The sequence below is a fragment of the Crocodylus siamensis genome, chromosome 6, assembly GCF_052110815.1.
Source record: "Crocodylus siamensis isolate JL-2025a chromosome 6, ASM5211081v1, whole genome shotgun sequence".
Taxonomy (NCBI): Eukaryota; Metazoa; Chordata; order Crocodylia; family Crocodylidae; genus Crocodylus; species Crocodylus siamensis.
The window spans coordinates 30,318,417-30,336,168 of record NC_143400.1 but is presented as its reverse complement, the minus strand read 5'-3'; the positions used below and the strand labels follow the sequence as shown (position 1 = coordinate 30,336,168).

The 17,752-nt window shown below is 53.3% G+C and overlaps 1 protein-coding gene across 4 annotated transcripts in view; it reads left to right on the top strand.

Annotated features, from left to right (window-relative positions):
* Positions 1 to 799: 799 nt before the first annotated feature.
* KCNIP3 (potassium voltage-gated channel interacting protein 3) overlaps positions 800 to 17,752 on the top strand; it is a 60,753-nt gene continuing 43,800 nt past the window's right edge. For 2 of the 4 annotated variants that reach the window (XM_090053494.1, XM_090053491.1), the window contains exons 1-2: positions 800 to 1,028; positions 8,611 to 8,776. In XM_090053494.1, coding sequence (XP_089909620.1) covers positions 8,727 to 8,776 — 50 coding nt within the window. In that variant the 5' untranslated portion in view covers positions 800 to 1,028; positions 8,611 to 8,726. Of the gene's footprint in view, positions 1,029 to 2,568; positions 2,694 to 8,610; positions 8,777 to 12,193; positions 12,605 to 17,752 lie in introns of those variants that run through there. The other 2 variants (XM_090053493.1, XM_090053490.1) reach the window with 2 other exon arrangements.

Sequence of the window (17,752 nt, the reverse complement as noted above, 5' to 3'; positions counted from 1 at the left end):
TATAGAGAAGAGACCCTTTGAAAGCCGAGGCATTCCTGAAGCAGCCTCTGGGTCCTTAGCTGAGTATTCGAGTGGTCCTCTGCTTGAGAAAAGCCATCGCTCAGTGTTTCTAAACTCCTTCAGAGCAGCAAGCAGTTAGGACCACAGAGATAGGGAAAGGTCTACGGTCATCCAGGGAGTCAGTGGCAGAGCTGGGAGTTAAGCCTCCCAACCCATCCTGTGAGTCCCCAGGCAGGGAATTAGCCACAAGCCCATTGTTAATACAATGCAGGGAACAAGGAAGAACTTCCTCCAGAGCTCAGTGGCTCTTTGCCTTCTGCCTGCAGCCCCATCCCTGCCCAGAAGCACTGATGTCTCTGGGCAATACATGCAAGAGGGAGGGTGGTGTGCTGATGCCTTGTGCCTGGGCGGAGGGGGGTGCCGCCTGCACCGTGCACTGTTGCAGGTACTTGCCTGAGTGCCAGGCACTGTGGTGTGGAGTCTACCAGCCCGCCCTTTCTCAAAGGCTCTGTCACCTGCTTTACAAAGGATGCCCTGTTCCCTGTCTCACCCTGTCACTAAAGGCAAACCGTGAGTTGCCCTAGCAAGAGATCTGGCCTCGGCCCATCTGTCTGTCCATCCATCTGTCAGCAAGATCATCACTGTCTGTCTCTCACATGTAGCTTCTCCAGTAGCTCCTGACATGCTGCAATGTGGGTGGGGGGAGGGGAATCCATCCTACAGGGCTGAAAAGGGTTAAGGGGTCTGCTAAAGGAGGGGACAGCGGAAGGGGCTGGGCTGAGGAGGTGGGTCCTGGCAGTGGAGCAAGGGGCTTGCCTTGGCCCTCTGCTGGAGTGCAGGCAGCACCGAACGGGTTAATGGCAGGCAGGCAGCATCTATTTTTTTGCTCTCCGAAGTGGCTGTGCTGAAGGCAGGCAGCCGAGGCGGTGGATCAGCAGCGCTGAGCCCTGAGCCCCCAACCCCATCCTCACAGCCTGGGTGGCACTGGACAGCACCCTCACACAGGGCTTCACACTGCAGCCATGCAGGTACTGGGGGCAGGGCGGTCTGGGGGGAACAGCACGCATCAGCCCCATGTGCCTTGCGGGGGGGGTGTTGCATTGTGGCCTTCCACACAAGATGCAGCAAGGGGGAAACTTTCTCCTGGTCCCTGGGCTCCCAGGGTGGCTGGCTGGCTGGTGCCAGGTATCCCCTCCCCAAGCCATCTTCCCCCACGGGCTGGGGCATCCCCAGCGGGGGGCAAGGTGCATACTGTGTTGGGGGGATGTGGCTGTGCCCCTGGCCAGGCTCTTTGGTGTGCAGGGTGTGACACCGGAGGGGAGACACCACCAAGCAGCTGGCACTTAGTCCCCAGCCATGTGTTGTTTGGAGAGAGCTCTGGGAGGGGTGTCGGGGTAGGGCTGGACTGGGGCCACTGCAAGGCAGGTGGGGACGAGGGGCTGGTGAGGACAGGCCAGGAAAGGCTCAGTAGAAGTCTCCAACTGTGCTCATCCCCCTCCCCTTTTATTCTTCCAACACCCCGCATGCTTTAAATTCCCCCTGCCAGCTTATGCCCCTGCCCTCCTCGTCTCCCTCCTTGCCATGACCCCCCACCTTCCCATTTCCTCCGCCCCTCCTCATCTCCATAGAGTCACTCAGCTCCCTTTCTCTCCTCCTGCCTGCCTCTTTGATTCACTCTCTCTCCACCGCCCCCTCCCTCCAGCCTTTCCCTCTGGCATTTTTCCCTTCAGCCCTGAGCCCTCTGGCTATCTCCCAGGACAGGTGCACCCCTGGCTTTTTGCCCTCTGCCATACTCAGCTCTGTTCTGGAGGGCAGGGCTGTCTAGGGAGGAGAAAGGGGATTTCTGGTTCCTGCTGCTCAGGCGCCCTTGGACTCTTCAGCCCCTCAAACCAGCGTGAGTCTAGCAGGGGGCGGCTGCTGTGATATTCGTGCTGTACACAGCTGCTCTTGGGGAACTGAACTCAGGTGCCCCTTATCCCTGAGTGAGCTGGGCCAATATGTTCCTCAGACGCAGGGACAAGGAAACAGCTCTTGGACCAGAACAGCTGCATGGAATGAAATGTTTCGGGGCTTTTTGATGGAGACACAAAAAAAGAGGCAAAGTTTCCTGGCAAGAAGGAACAGCTTCTTCCCCTTCTTTGTTTTCACCCACATCTTTCCAGCCAGGGGGACACAGAGAGGGAAGCAGAGGAACGCCCCATCCCTGCAGTGTTTTGAGGTCTGCAAATAGTCCTTTTCCTTTAAAAGCTGAAGCATCCCAGGAATATAATTTTGAATTGAATTGAAGTACTTAATTTTGTTCCTTTAAAAGGCATTTTGCAAAAGAAAAAAAAAAGAGAGGGAACCCCTGCTACCCTAGTTCAAACCCCACTTCTCAGTTCCTATAGGCTGCTGAACACAGCAGGTGTAAGCACCTTTTGGTCACTCCTGACCCAGGCTGGATTGAACTGGTGACCGAGTGAGATCTGTTTGTACCTTGAAATGGGTGGCCTAGGAAAGGCCATTTTGCACCTCTTCAGTTGAGTTTGAATGTGGTTTAATTGTTCGTGGTGAATCATATTATTGCAGAGTTGGAAGGGGCCTCGTGGGTCAGCTGGTCCAGCTGAGCTGTCTTGACATGGCTTTGTGGCAATGCTGAAAGCAATGAGATCCTGTCTTCATTAGCAGCCCAACCAGTTGATCAGGCCTACCAGGTGAGAGCAGGTGTTGGCTTGCCTATGGTCCTGCTCCCATGTTTCTACTCTGCCCAGGTCCCTTTATTTTTGGTCACCCTTGGCGGTGCTTCTCAAGGAAGAGGTCCCTGTGACAGCTTGTGGTGACTCCTGGTAGGACGGTGAAGAATCACGACCACCAGCATGACCGAGGGGGGCCACAGTTGGCATAGCAGGAGATGGCACTGCCCCAGGTGCTATGTGGCTGCCCCAGGTGCAGAGCTGCACCGCCACACCTCTGATAATTAACCGCTTTCTCCTGCAAAGGATCCTGGGAGTCTCAGCATGTTGTGGGTGCTCACACAGCTCTTTCCCTCTAAAGTGCCTGATCAGCTGGGGTTAGTGCTTACAGCTCTTCCCCATTTTTCACTTCTTCTATGCACTGTGAGACCTAGGACCTGCTTTGTGGGAGTAAGACAGATCCAGGCAGGAAGGTAGGAAAAGACTTCCAGGCTCAATGCAGCTCAGACCACAACCCAGGGAGAAAAAGTGAGTCACTATTCTTGCAGCCAGTGTTGCCCACCCATTGCAGGAGGGCAACTGAGAGGCAGGGCTCCTGGGTGCTGTTCCCGGCTTGTGCAGGGAGCTTCTCAAGCAATGAGGACAGGAAAGCAAAGAGCCAGGACCCCTGAGTTCTCGTCTTACCACCTGCCACCCCACGACTTACTGTGAGCTACAGTCACTAAACCCCAACATCTCAGATTCTCTGTCCTGTAATGAGGATCATACCTGCTGCACTGGTGGCATGAACTCATTAGCAATGCCGGCACCCTCTGAGATCTTGAATAGGAGGGAAAGGAGCGCCAGGTTTCTCCTGATGTCTGACCTACATTTCCCCTGCTGCAGCATGGAGCCTGTCTGTCCTGGGCTGCTAATGAGAATAATTGGTTCGTCTCCTTGTTAGACGGTCCCTCCCTGTACTTTTAGATCTCCCTCAGCCTTTCCTTCGGCAGCACAGCCCTGCCCAGCCACCCTGAACCTTTCATCTTTCATGCTGTCCTCTGGACTGGCTCCAATTTGTTGGCTCTTTAAAAAGCAGTGCTGGAGCCAAGATCCAAGCTACCTTGATGAAGATATCTGTGCCCTAGGTGTCTTAACCTGCTTCCCATCACCTGTCCTTAAGCAGAAAGGAAAAATGAGGCATAAGCAGCTTGTGACTAGCCTGAGGTCAGCCCATGGGCCAGCTCCTCACTCAGTCTGTGGGTTCTCTCTATTTGTGTCCTCACGTACTCAGACCATGGATTATGGTTTGAGTCCATCACTCCCTCGTGTTCATAGACTCAGGGCTTAAGAAGTGTCTGTCCTCCATGCCGGAGCCCTGGGGTGCAGTCAGAGACATCATTAAGTCAGGCCTGTGCGCAGCTCGGGCTCCAGCAAGGCCTGCAGAAGCTGATGGTTTGAATCAGCCCTTGGGCCAGGCACACTTGAAAGGCTTCAGGGATACCATGAGTGCCTCGAGGGATGCACCAGGCCACGGTACGCAGCAGCTCAGTTCTACTGCAGAGATGGTTGCTCTTTAGCGATGGGCTGAGATTCTCCTGGATTTCTTAGGTTAAATGTTCTGCTGAAGCCAGGAGATTTATACTGGGAGGGAATCCAGATTCTCACTTAACTCCATTGGGATCAGACATGCGCCTATGGCCTAGGTATAGCAAACATATATAGCAGAGAGCCTTTGCGCAAGAGAATGGCAAACTCATGACACCCCACGACCTCCTAGGAACGGTGGGGTCTGGGAGCCAGTGCTGGTGGCTCCTGGGATGTTTCTTAAGCAAGCTGCATTTCCATGGGCTGGGCGGTGTCTGGAAGAGGTTCACCTGCCAGCTGAAACTAGCCCGCCTTCATAAATAATGAAGAAGGTGGCGAAGCTGAAAACAAAAGGGGAAATGCTTTGCATTATTGATGGGCAGCAGTGAGGAAGAGGGACAGACACCACAACAGGGGCAAGGCTAGTGGTTGAGCATGCCTCCCCTGTGCCCCTCCACATCTCCAGCCCTTAGCAGTCACATCTCAGCCCTGGCAGAACCAGGACCAGCCTAAAGCAGAGAGATGGGGCAGGCTGCTGCAGTTTTGGGGGGTCTCCATAAAATGCCAGTAGTCCTGTGGCCACCTCTTTTCTAAAGGTGAAGCCATGGAAAGGTCTGTGTCCCCCTCTTATCCTCTTCCCTATGCTTGTACCTCCTAGGGTCTGGAATTTGGCCCCTTGTGGTACCTCAGGGTCTGGTGACAGCAAGTCAGACTGAAGGTCCCACATGCAGCCTGGCCTGGGGACAGCAGGCAGGGACTGGGTGGGAGGCCTCTCAGGCCTGGGCCTGGACTCCCCCAATCGTCAGGCGTTGGCTGCAGCCAGGACCCGGGATTGTGACTGGTTAGAGGGTCTTGCCCCTCCACTCAGGGTCAGACCGATCGGGGTCAGGAAGTAAGTTTATCCCATGGTCAGATTGGTACAGACTATGGGGGTTTTGCCTCTCCCTGTAGTGGGGGGTATGGCCCTCTGTCTGGGATCTCTTGAGCATACATTAACAACCTTTCATAGAAGCAAGACGTTGGCTGCCGTGGTCCCCCTACCTTCCACGTGGTAGGTTTGGGTGTGATGCCTTGTGTTGTGTCAGGGTGGATGGTAGGTTTACAAAGGGGTTAGATTATGGGTTTGTGGAAGATGGTTTGGATAGGGAAGATCCAGCCTCAGACAAAGGGGTTGGACTAGATGTGTCTTCTGGAGGTCCCTCCCAGTCCAACTTCTCTGTGATTCTGATTTCTTTTCTCTAGCCCATGAATCTTCCTGGCTCTGGCACCCACCTCACCTGCTGCCCTCCAGCTCCTCATGCCCTCTATTGCTTGCTGGGAGGAAGCATTGCCATGTTCCTTTAGCTCACTCCCTGTATGTGCAAATCCACCCAGCTTGCCAGATGTAGAATACCACCCCCAGGGGCTGCCCAGGGAGCCATCTGTCACAAGCATCTATGTCTTGCCAACATCTCATGAGCTCTTGGCAGCCAGTGTCTCTTTTGCTCCTGCCCGTTCCTCAGTGGGCATCTCTGACTTTCTCTACTGCAAACAGAGGGCTGGGCTAAGGGTGTCGCCTCTGTCTGGGGCCACCAAGGAGCTCACCAGAGGTGCAAGGAGAAAGAGATGGAGAGATGGCTGTGAGTTAAGCCAAGTGACCAGATCCAGATTCTGACCCACCCTGGTCTCACTAGGCTTGAATCAGCAGCACAGCCATGAAAAAGAGCCCAGGAGTCCTGACCCTACTTCTTGTTTAATGGTTTCTCTTAAAACTTCTGGGCTGGGACGCATCCCACCTCTTCAGGCCTGTACTCTCAGGGTCCTAGTCTTGCTCGCTCTGCCCCTGGAAGTGAACCTGGAATGCCAAGACACCTTTGGGCAGGGATTTCTGGAGTGAGTTCAAGGAAACCTGCAACCTTCCCCGCTACCCCCACCAACCTTGGCTGCCACCCCAGATAAAAGCTTGTTAGCTGTAATTTATGAGCACAAATGAGCCTGAATTTGCCCAGCTGGGAAAACCATCCTCTAAAATAAAAGCACCTATTTAACACACACACACACACACACACACACACACACACACTCTTAGACACGTTAAAACTCCCCTCTCGATGCACTGTATTCAAAAATGTGAATTTCCAGTCATCTGTCTGCATGGCGTAGCTGGCTTCCAACTCTTCTTAGTGCTTAAATATCACAGAGCCCCTTTGGTGCGCTGAATCATGTGTCACATCTCTCTGCAGCCAGCATGGGACCACCAAAGCAGGTGTGTGCAGGGCGTTGCTGCAGCCTGCTTAAATATTGCGGAGAGAGGAGGAGAGATGCTTTCCAGCCAGCACTGTGGAGAGCTGGTTCTAGCTTCCTTGGAGCTGTCAGGTCTCTTCACACCCTGGGCAGCTCACGTACCCTTGGGGAAGTGCCTTGCCCAGCTCTGAAAGGCGGGTGAAGACCTGACACACAGTCATGTTGTTGCAGCATCTGTTCTGGGGAGCTTGGTATGTGCTTGCATGGGCCATTCCTGCCTGACGGCTTTGGGTGAGGAGGCACATCCAGATGCTAAGGATGAGGCTGCTCTGTGAGCACAGGCTCCCCCGCTGCAGCCTTACGTTATTCATCCCCATTGCTGCCTATTTTTCTGGACAGCAGGGCTAGGGCCTGAGTGGTGGTTCTGGGGCTGGGAAAGGGAAGAACAGGGCTTTCCTAAAGCCTTACTCCAACGGAGGTGCTGGGAACAGGTGGAAGCCAACTGGACTCTGTGATGGCAGACTCCTTGTAACCAGAACTACCCCTTTGCTGCTGCCTGGGGCCTGCAGGTCTCACTCCATCAGGCTCAGACCAGAGATCTTCCAAAACCACAGGGTCCTAGGGCTGCAGTTGCTGAAGCCAGAGCCTGGACTCTCTTCAGGCACCTCCTGACTTGCTGTCAGACTGGTGTGCAGACACTAGTGGGGAATTGGAGCAGGAGGGTATCTGATCTATTGACTCTTAAGTGAGGGATGGGGTCTCTGGACTCCTGGGTTCCCTTCCCAGCTTAGCCACTGACTCAGAATACAATCATAAGTGAGTTGCTTAAACCAGAGTCACTCACCACATCGGCTCCCTCCCTGTTGAAAAGACAAGATAATTTCAAATCCAGAGCCTCAGAGAAAACTTCTTGCTAAGGTTGATCAGGAGTCTCTTTGTTCCTCAGTTTCCCCAGGCAGTCGCATATATAGCAGTGCTGGCCTGCCTACCTCTGCACAGTGCTGCTAGGCTCATCAGTCAGTGACTGCCCACTGAGGACTCAGGTCCTGGGGTGGCAGGTACTGCAGCTGGGCTCCTATTGCCTCCAGCCAGCCCTGCCCCAGCCCAAAGCACCATCACGTCCTCTTGCTTCGACAGCTGAGCCCTCTCAGAAGGACAAACCGATTGAGGCCGGTTCATGTTTTAAATGGGCTATTTAATAAAAGCATCAATTATTCAGCAACAAAGCGGCTCTGTTGGTTTTTACAGCTGTCTCCTTCAGAGTTGGGGAAGAGCAGCGCGAGGACAGGGCATGACTGGGGAGAGGTGAGCATATGCTTGCTAAGAAGTACACCTGTGAGGCCCCCGTTGTCGGGGATGTGGGGGACCTTAGCGGTGTCAACCTGCTCATCTGCTGATGAATAGGGTCCCACCCCAACAGAGAGGAAACTGAGGTGCAGAGACTCAAACAGGGTGTCTTAAGCTGCTGTCAGAACTGGTCTCCCATCCAGCACCCTCCCAGCCCTTCCTCAGGAGAGAGGAAGATGCCCCGGTGTCCTCATTTCAGTTCACTGCTATGCCAGCTGTTAGGGCCTGCGCCAGAGGCTGCTGTGGGTTGGGGACCTCTTTATTATTGCACTGCCTGTCACTTTGTGGTTGCTCTGCTCAGCATAGGATTGGGGTTGGGATGGGAAGGCCTGAGCTTAGCAGCAGCCCCGCCCAAGGCGAACAAGAGGACAAGGGTTTTGGCCTGTCCTCCCTGAGCTCAGGGCTGCTCATGTCTAACTTATGCAGTCTGACTTATACAGTGCACCCGTACCTGGCATACATGGCATGCTTTACCTTGGAGGGGAGTTTCAGGTTCTGCTTGCATGGAAGAGGAGGCACAGCAAGAAGCTGTGGTGGAGCAGCAGCTGCGAGTGGGGAAGGAGGGTGAAACCCAGCTCCAGCCCTTCTCCTGGAAAGAGTGGACCCTCGCAACTCTCCATGCCTTGCCTGGTACCTGCCATGAAGCAGTGTCTTGCAGAAGACCTGTATTTAGCTCTCCATGCCTCCTCGCCCCCAGCTGTGGGGCACCCTGGCAGGCCATGGCAGGTGCTGTTGTGGGAGTCTTGTCCCGTTGTGATGCCCACTCACCCAGGGCACTGACCACCGACTCATTCATCTGCAGGATGAGACCAAGGAGACAGACGGGAGCCTGCTGGGTGACTCAGGGCAGACTCCAGCAGGGAAGAAGGAGAACATGAAGTGGCAGAAGCCCCGGTTCACTCGTAAGGCACTGATGAAATGCTGCCTGGTGAAGTGGATACTCTCCAGCGCTGCACCCAAGGGGTCCGGTAAGGAGTAGAACTAATGGGCAGGGCTGAGGGGATCCTGTGGGATACGAGACCAGTGGCAGGGCTGGGCATGAGGTCAAGAGGTTTCTGAGGCTGGATTGAAAGGGCTAGTCTGCATGGGTTTGCCCTGCCAGAGCTGCATTCACAGCCACTCCTGCTGCTGCTTTGCTCAGTTGCTTGTAATTGGAGGCATGTGCTGAGGTCTCTCTAACTGTGCTGGGATGGAGACAGTCACAGGGAAGCTCACACACTTTTCTGTAGCCCAAGATAACTCTCTGGCTGCACATAGCTGTCACCTGTTCTTGCATAGCATCACAGCAAGGCTGTACACCTTGGAGCGGTGTCTCCGGGGTCCCTGCCTGGCTTCTGTGTGTCGGGTGGATAGTCTAAGTCCAGTGAATTCTAATGCACATTGGATCCAGTTTTCAGGTTGCAAAAGAGAACAGGATGGGGCTCCAGGATGTATTTTTAGCATTGTAGAAACTGAGGTGCTGGGAGAGAGATTGAAGAGCTTCTGATAGCAAACTCCACTCTGCAGCAAGACAGAGGCAGTCAATGCAAAACTGTCACCCATGTAATCTGGAGGATTGGCTCCCAATCTCACAGCTCCCCAACCAAAAGAGAGGCAGACAGTCTGCTCTGCACCGAGGTGCTCTCATGCCTGCTCTGATCCCTGTGCAGCCAGCCAGCAGCGATCCTAGTTTTTGTTGGAGTTCTGCTTCCCTCTAGAGGTAGCCTGGGTGTTTGGCATCACCGAGAAAGCGGGATGTTGTGCCCAGCAAACTGGATATTCCAGGTCCGGGGGCAGCATTGGTCAGCAGTGAATGTGTGCTCATAGATCATACTTTGCTGATGGTGACCAGTTTGCCCTGGGGGCCAGTTGCCCAGTTCAGTTCTCAAGAACGGGAGGTCCAAAGGCCAGTCTCAAAGGAAGCAATATCCAGCCATCTCTTGGACAGGGCAGAAAGGCGGAAGAACACCTGCTTCCTGTGGCAGTGTGAGGTTGTGCCTGGTGTGATCAGAGGTCAGTGGGCTTGGGTGTGATGTCTGGTGGGAGACTGTTCACTTCCATACTCAGCTATGTGACCATTAGTATCAGAGGAGCCCTGTTGCTGAGCCCCTCTTCGGGGCAGGGAGGGTGGGGAAGCTGCCCACTGACGGGGAAATGTTCTCTAGGTTGAAATTTATAAAGGCCTGGGAGCTTTCTGCCAGCCCACAGTGACACCCCATTGCAAGACCTGCTCAGGGCAGGGGACAGAGGACCCCGTGCCACCTTTCTAGGATCAGCAGAGATGCCAAGGACTGGAGGCACGAGCCATGGAGCAGGCTTCTCTCTGGGCCAGACTGAGAAGGAGTGGGGAGAGTTTGCCCTGGCACTTCCTGCGCTGTTTCTATTCCACAGCATGCCATGATTCCCAGAGGACAGACTGGGAGTTGGGAGACCCAGTACCTATATCTGACTTTGCCATTGACCTACTGAGTGCCTGCAGGGGAACCCCTTCCTGGTTTCTGCATCTATTTCCCCTTCTGGCCTGCACCCATCTCATCTGCAAGCTCTTTGTCCTCTTGAGGGCTCAGATCAAACACAGTCCTATGCTTACGTGGCAAGGGAAACACTATGACTACTAAGGCGGTCTTCCTAGTTGCACCCGGGAAAGACCGCTCTCCTGGCACAGGGATAGTACCTGCCAAGGTAATGTATAATAACCCTTGCACTTAGCTGCTGGGGCGAATAGGTCTTGGCTTTATGCTCACTTTATGGAAAGGGGAGATTCCTGCCTAGCTTGCTCCTGCGGCCATATGGCTGAGGGCAAGTAAAACTCAGGGGCATCTGAACCCCAAGCCTTGGGGCTTGGGCCTGCAAGTAGGATGCCTGCCAAAGGATTTGGAAACATCTGAAGCCCCAGATGGGGCTGGAGGATGTTTGCTGGTAGTAGGGCCACTTACGGTTCTGGACTGATTCACGGATTTGGACTTGATTTGGCAAATTTGGCTTGGAATATGGAAAATTTAAAATAAAATAAAAATCTGTAAGCTCTTTGTGGCAGGGGTTTTCTCTGTATACAAGGGGCCCCAGTCTCAGCTGGGTGACAGCTGAAATGCCCAGAACTGTCTGCGGGATCTCCGGCTGGTAGCTCACTAACAATTAAATGCACTGGAATGGAAGTGAGGGGAAATCCCTTTGCTGCAGCTCCTTTGCTGGCCATTCACTATCAACACCAGTCAGAGAGCCAGGAACAGTGTCACCATGTTACCATCTCTCTGCCCAATTCCCCTGCTGCCACTGTGGGGCGGGTGTGATAACCCAGGGGGATCAGACAGCAGGGGCAACTGGCGGTTGTCCCAGAGGTGTCCCAGGAGAAGCAGCCTTGGGTGCTCGGGTCTTTGCTGAGCATGGGATTAGCTGGCAAGAAGGGCATTTGGGCTCTGGTTACTAGGAATCGAAGTGTCAGCTCCTCATTAGGTACTGCTGGTCTGATTACACCAGTGGAAGCAGAATTGCCCGGCAGTAAGCCGATACCTCCCTGATACTCGGGGTTGCGGATGCAGCACTTCCGCTTAGGGAGCTGGATGCGTGCTGTGAAGGTCAGGAAAATGTGGGGAGGGCAGTCCCAGATCAGACAAAGGGAAAAATGGCTCTGGGCTGGGCTGGGGCCCTCTTGGTTCCAGGGGAGATGGGAGCCGGAGTTGGGAAGCAGCTGTTCACTTTAAGGACTTGCACAAGCCCTAGGCTCTGTCACCCTGCTCACCTCCTTCCCTTGGACCGGCTGTGGCAGGAATCAGAGCCATGAACTAGGGCTCTTTTAGCTTCAAGGGCTCAATTGATTCTCCAACACGCCCCCCCCCCCCCCGGTCCGCCCTTGACCCCATCCCTGGGCTAGTGAGCTGGGAAGCACTGTATCAGCTCAAGTGGCCCCAGAGACGGAGGCCCTGAGCTCTAGTCTGGCTCATGGCTGGAGATGACAGTCACGTAGCACCTGACTAGAGGACCAGGAGCCTTTCCACCAAAGGTGAAGAGGAGTGCAGGCTTCAAGGAAATAATGGAGCAATTTGTCCCCCTGTGGATAGTGACAGTGGCCTCTTAGGGAGGTCCCTGTACAGGGAGACGAAAGGGATGCAAAGAGGACTGCAAAGCACCCAGGAGGCTTAGGGTTAAAATGCAGGCAAGTGCTTTTTCTCCCCTGGCCCCAGGAGAGACCAGGAGCTGAGGTGGAGTTTCTGCGTAAGCGGATCCTTAATGGGAGGAGATCAGGAATTCAGAGACTCACCGGGCCCTGGACAGAAAGGGCTGAAGAGGCAAAGGCAAAGCTGCCTTGGCTTGCTGTGTTCTCCAGGCTCGGGAGAAGTACCAGCCACCAGCGTGGTGGGAAAGGTCTGAGCAGTAGCCAGGTGGGGCTTGACAAGAGGAGGGGAGCACTGGGACTCCTGGAGTCAGCAGGAGAGAGAGAGAGTGAATCACAAGGAGGTGGAGAAGTAGGACCGCTCGGCTAGGAGAACACCCCTTTGCAATGCAGCCTGGCGGGGAGCAGGGGGAAGCATCTGCAGGTGGCCAGGAAAGGACAAGGTCAGCGCAGCGGGAGGGGAAGGTGCCACACGCTGTCCCTGAGGAAACCTGGGGCAGGCTGAGCGGGGTGGGAGCCGAGCTGGGTTGCAGCGCACCGGACCGGGACAGGATGGCCCCCAGAGCACGGACCAGGGTGGCGGGCGAGCCTGCGCGGTGCCTGGAAGCCCGCCCCAGGAGCCGTGACTACCAGCACAGCTGCAAGAAGCATCTGGGCCATCTCATCAGCTGCTTCTTCCGCTTCATCTCCGGGAACCTGTCCCAAGGTGAGATGCACCTCAGAGGCCTTCCTGGGTCCCCTGGGGGTACAGTGTCTGGGGGGAGCAGGCAGTAGCCTGCCCTGCTCTTCCTGGAGTCGAACCTCTCTGGGACCCAAGCCATGGGAGCTGGGAAGGAGTTTGGGCGTCGGGGCTTCTGACCCCATCTCTGACCCAGTTCCACCTCCGTAAGACAGTGGCAAAAGGCTACTTCCCTCCCAAACGGCACTGTCTGCACCATGCCTTGAAGTGACAGGGCGCTAGCTAGGGGTTTGATTGTGGAGAGGCAGGAAGGGCCGTGTTCAGGGGATGTGTGAGAAGCAGGCAGCAATGGGAGGAGAGAGGTAAAGAGGGCAGCCTCCCTGGAGGGAAAGATAGTGATAGGAGCCTGGTGAGGAAGGAACAGGAGAGGTGTAGGGGCTGCAATGCCTAGCAGGGAGAGAAGTCCAGGGAGCGTGTTCCCTGGCCCAGGGGAGAGGCCAGGAGGATCCGTTCAGTGGTCACGGATGTGGGCACTGGTCTTCTGTGGCTGGCAGCTGGACAAGCAAGTGGTTGTGACAATGGGACAGGAGCAGCATTTTGGTGGTAGATGGATGTCAGGTTTAGGTGCCTGCCATCTGTCCTTCCTTCCTGCTGTTACAGGAGCTGGAGTCTTAGTGTTATCTGGTCTTATCTGGAGTCTCACTGGCCTCAATATCTAACGAGCTGCTGCCCTGGGGAGCCCTTCCTTGGATACGGCTTAGCCAAGAGGTGCAGGACCAAGCAACCCTTTCTGAGATGCTTAGGTAAGGAGGTGTCTGGAGGTTTTGGAGGTGCCGGGGACACATCGGGACACAGGAATTGCTGTTGCAGATCCACATGCCTGGAATTAGGTGCCAGGACGGAGGAGCGCCTCTTGGATTTCGTTTGTTAAGACAGTTCGGGCAGCGTGGGAATGGGTCTCCCTCACCGGTAGGATGAGCCTCTGTAGTGACTGAGGTGTGTCTGGGCTCAGTCTCCCACGTGGTCAGAAAGTAACCGTCTGAGAGTCCCCCCATCTCTCTGGTCCTCCCAGCCCTGTCACACCGATCCTTCGTGGCTGGGACCTGCAGTCTTTGAGGGCATCTGCTCTGACATTATGCTTCCAAGGTCTGTAACTATCTCCCAGGGAGAAGCAGTCAGACAGTGGCTGCACACAGCTGTCTCCCAGGTCCCGGCCTGGCTCTCGTGCTGTTAGATCCTGTTCCTTGTTTGCACCTCTTGGCTGCCATTGCCCTTGTTTCCCTGTGGGATGGGGACAGCAACCATCTGCTTATGAATCCAGCAGCCAGCTGGAGCACAGTCATGTCAGCTTCTTCTGTGAAGCAGAGCTGGCAGGGGCCCTCCATTATAGCCACACGACCTATCAGCATTGGTGCTTTATTGCCTCGCTTTGCAGGGCAACAGGTGCACCGAGCAGCTGCCTGTGTGGCCAGAGCCAATGACAGTGCCCCTTATTGCTGCAGCAGGTTGTCAGGTGGCCGCAAGACCCTGCTGGATCATTGCTGGCACCTGCATTTGGGGCTGTCACAGGTATTCTGAAGTTTCAGGAAAGGAAGGAAGCCCGGCTGCCACCCCGGGAGCTGCAACGGACGGGGTCCTGGAGCAGATGGCGGTGCACAGCACTGGAAGAGAGAGGACGGAGGGGGATGTGGGCCAGGCACTGGCCAGGCTACAATGGATCTGTGCTCAGCATCTCCATGGGGAGCAGCGACGCTTCCTTAAATTCCAGAGTAGCCGTGAGGCAGTCAGGCTTTAGCAGCCTCTCCATGGTGCTTGTCGTTAAAATGGCACCTGTGGATGGGGTGCAAGGGCAGTGTCCGTGGCCCCTGTGGCCACTGAAGCACTGATACATTTGGGTCAGCGCAGGGTCTCACTGTCTTGTGCCCTGTTACTTCAATCCCCCTGCACACTGACTTGGATCTTGCTGCCCCTTCTTCGTGTTGCGTGGTGCTGCATTTCAGGGATGGGGACCATGAGACCCTTCTTTATCCCTTACCAACCCCATAGAGATGTTGCAAGGTTTAAGGATCTGATCCTGCAGCCTTTGTGGTAAGCAGGACTCTCGTGTGTGTGTCTTTGTTTGTGACTCTCTGGGCACGTCTACATGAGATGCTTACTACACATTAGCCTAATAATACCGTGCAGTAATATAGCAGGTATTAACTGTACTAATAGCCTACTGCTCAGTGTTATTTGGCTAATGCACAGTAAGCATCACTAAAAAACCATACCCCAGCACTACTGCGCAGTAACTTTAAATAGTGCTCATTCAATTAGTACCAACTACATGCAAAGTAACTAAGGCGCATTAATGACCATATAGACGCACTGTTGCATTTAAAAACTGAATTTCTAACCTAGTGCTTTATGAAATAACACAACACTCAGGTTGACGAACAGCAGAAAGTCTTGCTTCAATAACTACCAACCAGTTAGAAAACTAAATGATAGAAAAGACTCTTTCCCAATATAAAATAAGCTATTAGTCCTTAGTATTATCTTAGCTGCCCAGAGATCTTTATCCAATGCAGGCAGGAAGCAACTCTTGTACAGCCTCAAACAGGTCCTTCACTTGTTGGCTGGGTGGCAGGATGGCTTCTGGTGTGGACTGCACACACTTGCTGACGAATCTGCTTAGTTCTTATGCTGTTTCTTCAAAGCATTTTTTTGATGATTGGCCAGTTAAAGTCTGAACAAAAAAGGGAGGATAAGGTGTTGATCATCATATCATAACTGTTAGTTGCCTGGCTACTGTTCTGGCATTGTCTGGGTGTAAAAAATGTGTATTTCTGAAGCCTCTGCAATTATAGGTCAATCACAGATGATGGGCCTTGAGTGTCAGACAGGATACTTAGAGGTGTCATCAAATTTGTTTTTGGGTATTTGTTTGTCAATGGGGTACATTTGTAGTAGCTCTTAACTTTAAACATACACTGAATGGTTCAGACATTTTTAACACTTTAGAGTGACATTGGATGCCTGTTTTGAGAAATATGAGGATGTCACATACAGAACAGCCTCCCTGTATTCACTTCTCCTTTTACAGGTTTCTCTTGAGATGCATGTTTAGTCTTTTGTCTTCTTAAGCCTCTAGGTCAATTGAAATGCATATGTGGTTTCCTTGCCTTCACTGGCTCAGCCTTTCTGTAAAGGGCTTTCTTAGGTATGCATATGTGATGAACACATCAGGACTCTGCCAACACTTTTAACCACTTTTATTATTTTATGGCATGGGTCTGGTATTGGGTACCACAAGCACTCCACTGTCTCAATGCCTAGCCATTAGCGGAGTTTGATTTTCTTGTGGCAGTCTTGTTACCACAACTCAGTCTTGCCCCAGCCACTGTCCTGCATTTTTATGCAAGAGACACTACCCAAGCTTTCACAGTTTTCATATGCAGCAGCACTATCTGTCTACAACTCGGATGGGACTTGGATGAGAATGACTATGCATTTAAAAGTGGTAGAACTGGGTCCTCGGTGTTTGGAAAGTGAGACAGGCATGCTGGCATTTTGCATACTGTGGCAAAGATTATTCTAGGGACAGGGAGCTGCAGACTAAGGAAATGCCTAAGATGTGTCTGTGGAGTGAAAATGTCATGGGTGGAAATTTTCTAGACCCAGGAGATCCCAGCAAGGCTCTAGGAAGCACTGTACTGCAGAAGTGTTGTCTTTTAGATAAGGCACAAAGCCTTGGTTATTACTGAGTGCAATTTCACTTCTCAGAAAAGATGGGTTTTGAATGATAGATACTGGGCCCAGGTACAGTCCCAATGCCTTCCACAAACCTCATGCCCCATGTTGCCCCTCTTCTTTTAAACAGAGGCCCTGCTCCAGCCCAAAGGCAGCTGCATTTTGCTGGTGTACAATGCTAATAGTTAATTACTGCAATAAATACTCAAGGGGATTTTCCCCATCAAGAAAAAAGGCAAGTTGTAAGTTGTTAGTTCTCTGTGTTAAGTATTCCAGGTTTAACGTGCTTCAGGTGATTCTGAGTGTTTCAAAATGAGAGGCACTGGCACTATCCTAGCCAAAGAAGTATAATTTTCCCTAGCTAATGTGAGAATGTTGCTGTCTAATCTCTCATGGAAGGATGTATTGTGGCTGTGTGAATATTAAGGCATAGTATCTTTGCATCTCTTGGTTTGTAAGGTGCAACTCTACCCTGCCTTCACAGTATCTATCGAAGAAGGCTGTAGGCGAGATTCTGTTTGGTGTTCTCTTTCGGCTGCTGTAGCAAGGGGTCATTGCACTCTTCTCTGTGGCCAAGAGGCTGAGATGAACGAACTGAGGGAGGCGGATCCCACTTCTTATTCCATCACATTGTCCTTCATGGTCACAGCTGGAAAACATTGCTTGCGGCCACTGTCCCTTTGGTATGTGCCTGGGAAACATCCAGTCAGCTTCTTTCACCTGCACTGAACTGAACAGAAATGACAGTGGTAGGAAGAGACACCAGTTAGGTTGGGGGACATGGTAAGAGGGCACAAAAATAGAAAACAGCAGAGCCTATTTTGGGAAGCTGTTTCCCATGCCTGGGGTCTCTGCAGGTCACTGCAGCATCAGAAACCACCATACTGCTTGCAGGTGGCTGTGGCTCTTTGGGGACAGCTCAGGTCAGGTCCTTAGCTCTTTCCAGTCTGCACTGTAGGTAGGGTCCTGGACTTCATTTCAGGCTGAGTTTCATTAGCACCCCAGGGAGCCATGTGTGCCTTCCTGGTCTGGACCCCAGGGACCTGTGAGCTGGTCCCTGTCCCGCAGTGGTGATCTGTGCTCACTTCCAGGTTGTGCTGAAACCTTCCCCAGTTTGCAAAGGGAAGGGCAAAGCAACCTGCAACTCTTGGGTGCAGTTGAGGGCAAGGCAGAAGGCTCATTTGCTTAATCAGACTTAACTGAAGCCCAACCTGTAAGCTTGGTGTGCACGGGAGAGGCAGTAATTGTCCTGGCTTGGACGTGGGAGTGACTCATTTTGGTTTGCACTAGGAGCGCAGCAAGAAGTCATGAGGAGTGTCCTGTAAATACCTCTGCACACAGAATGGCTGCAGATCTGCTCTGGGCTACAAGAGAAGGGCACGGAGGGGATCAAGGAGGGAGATTACTGTGCAAGAAGGAGGCAGGAAGTAGCAGCAATAGCAC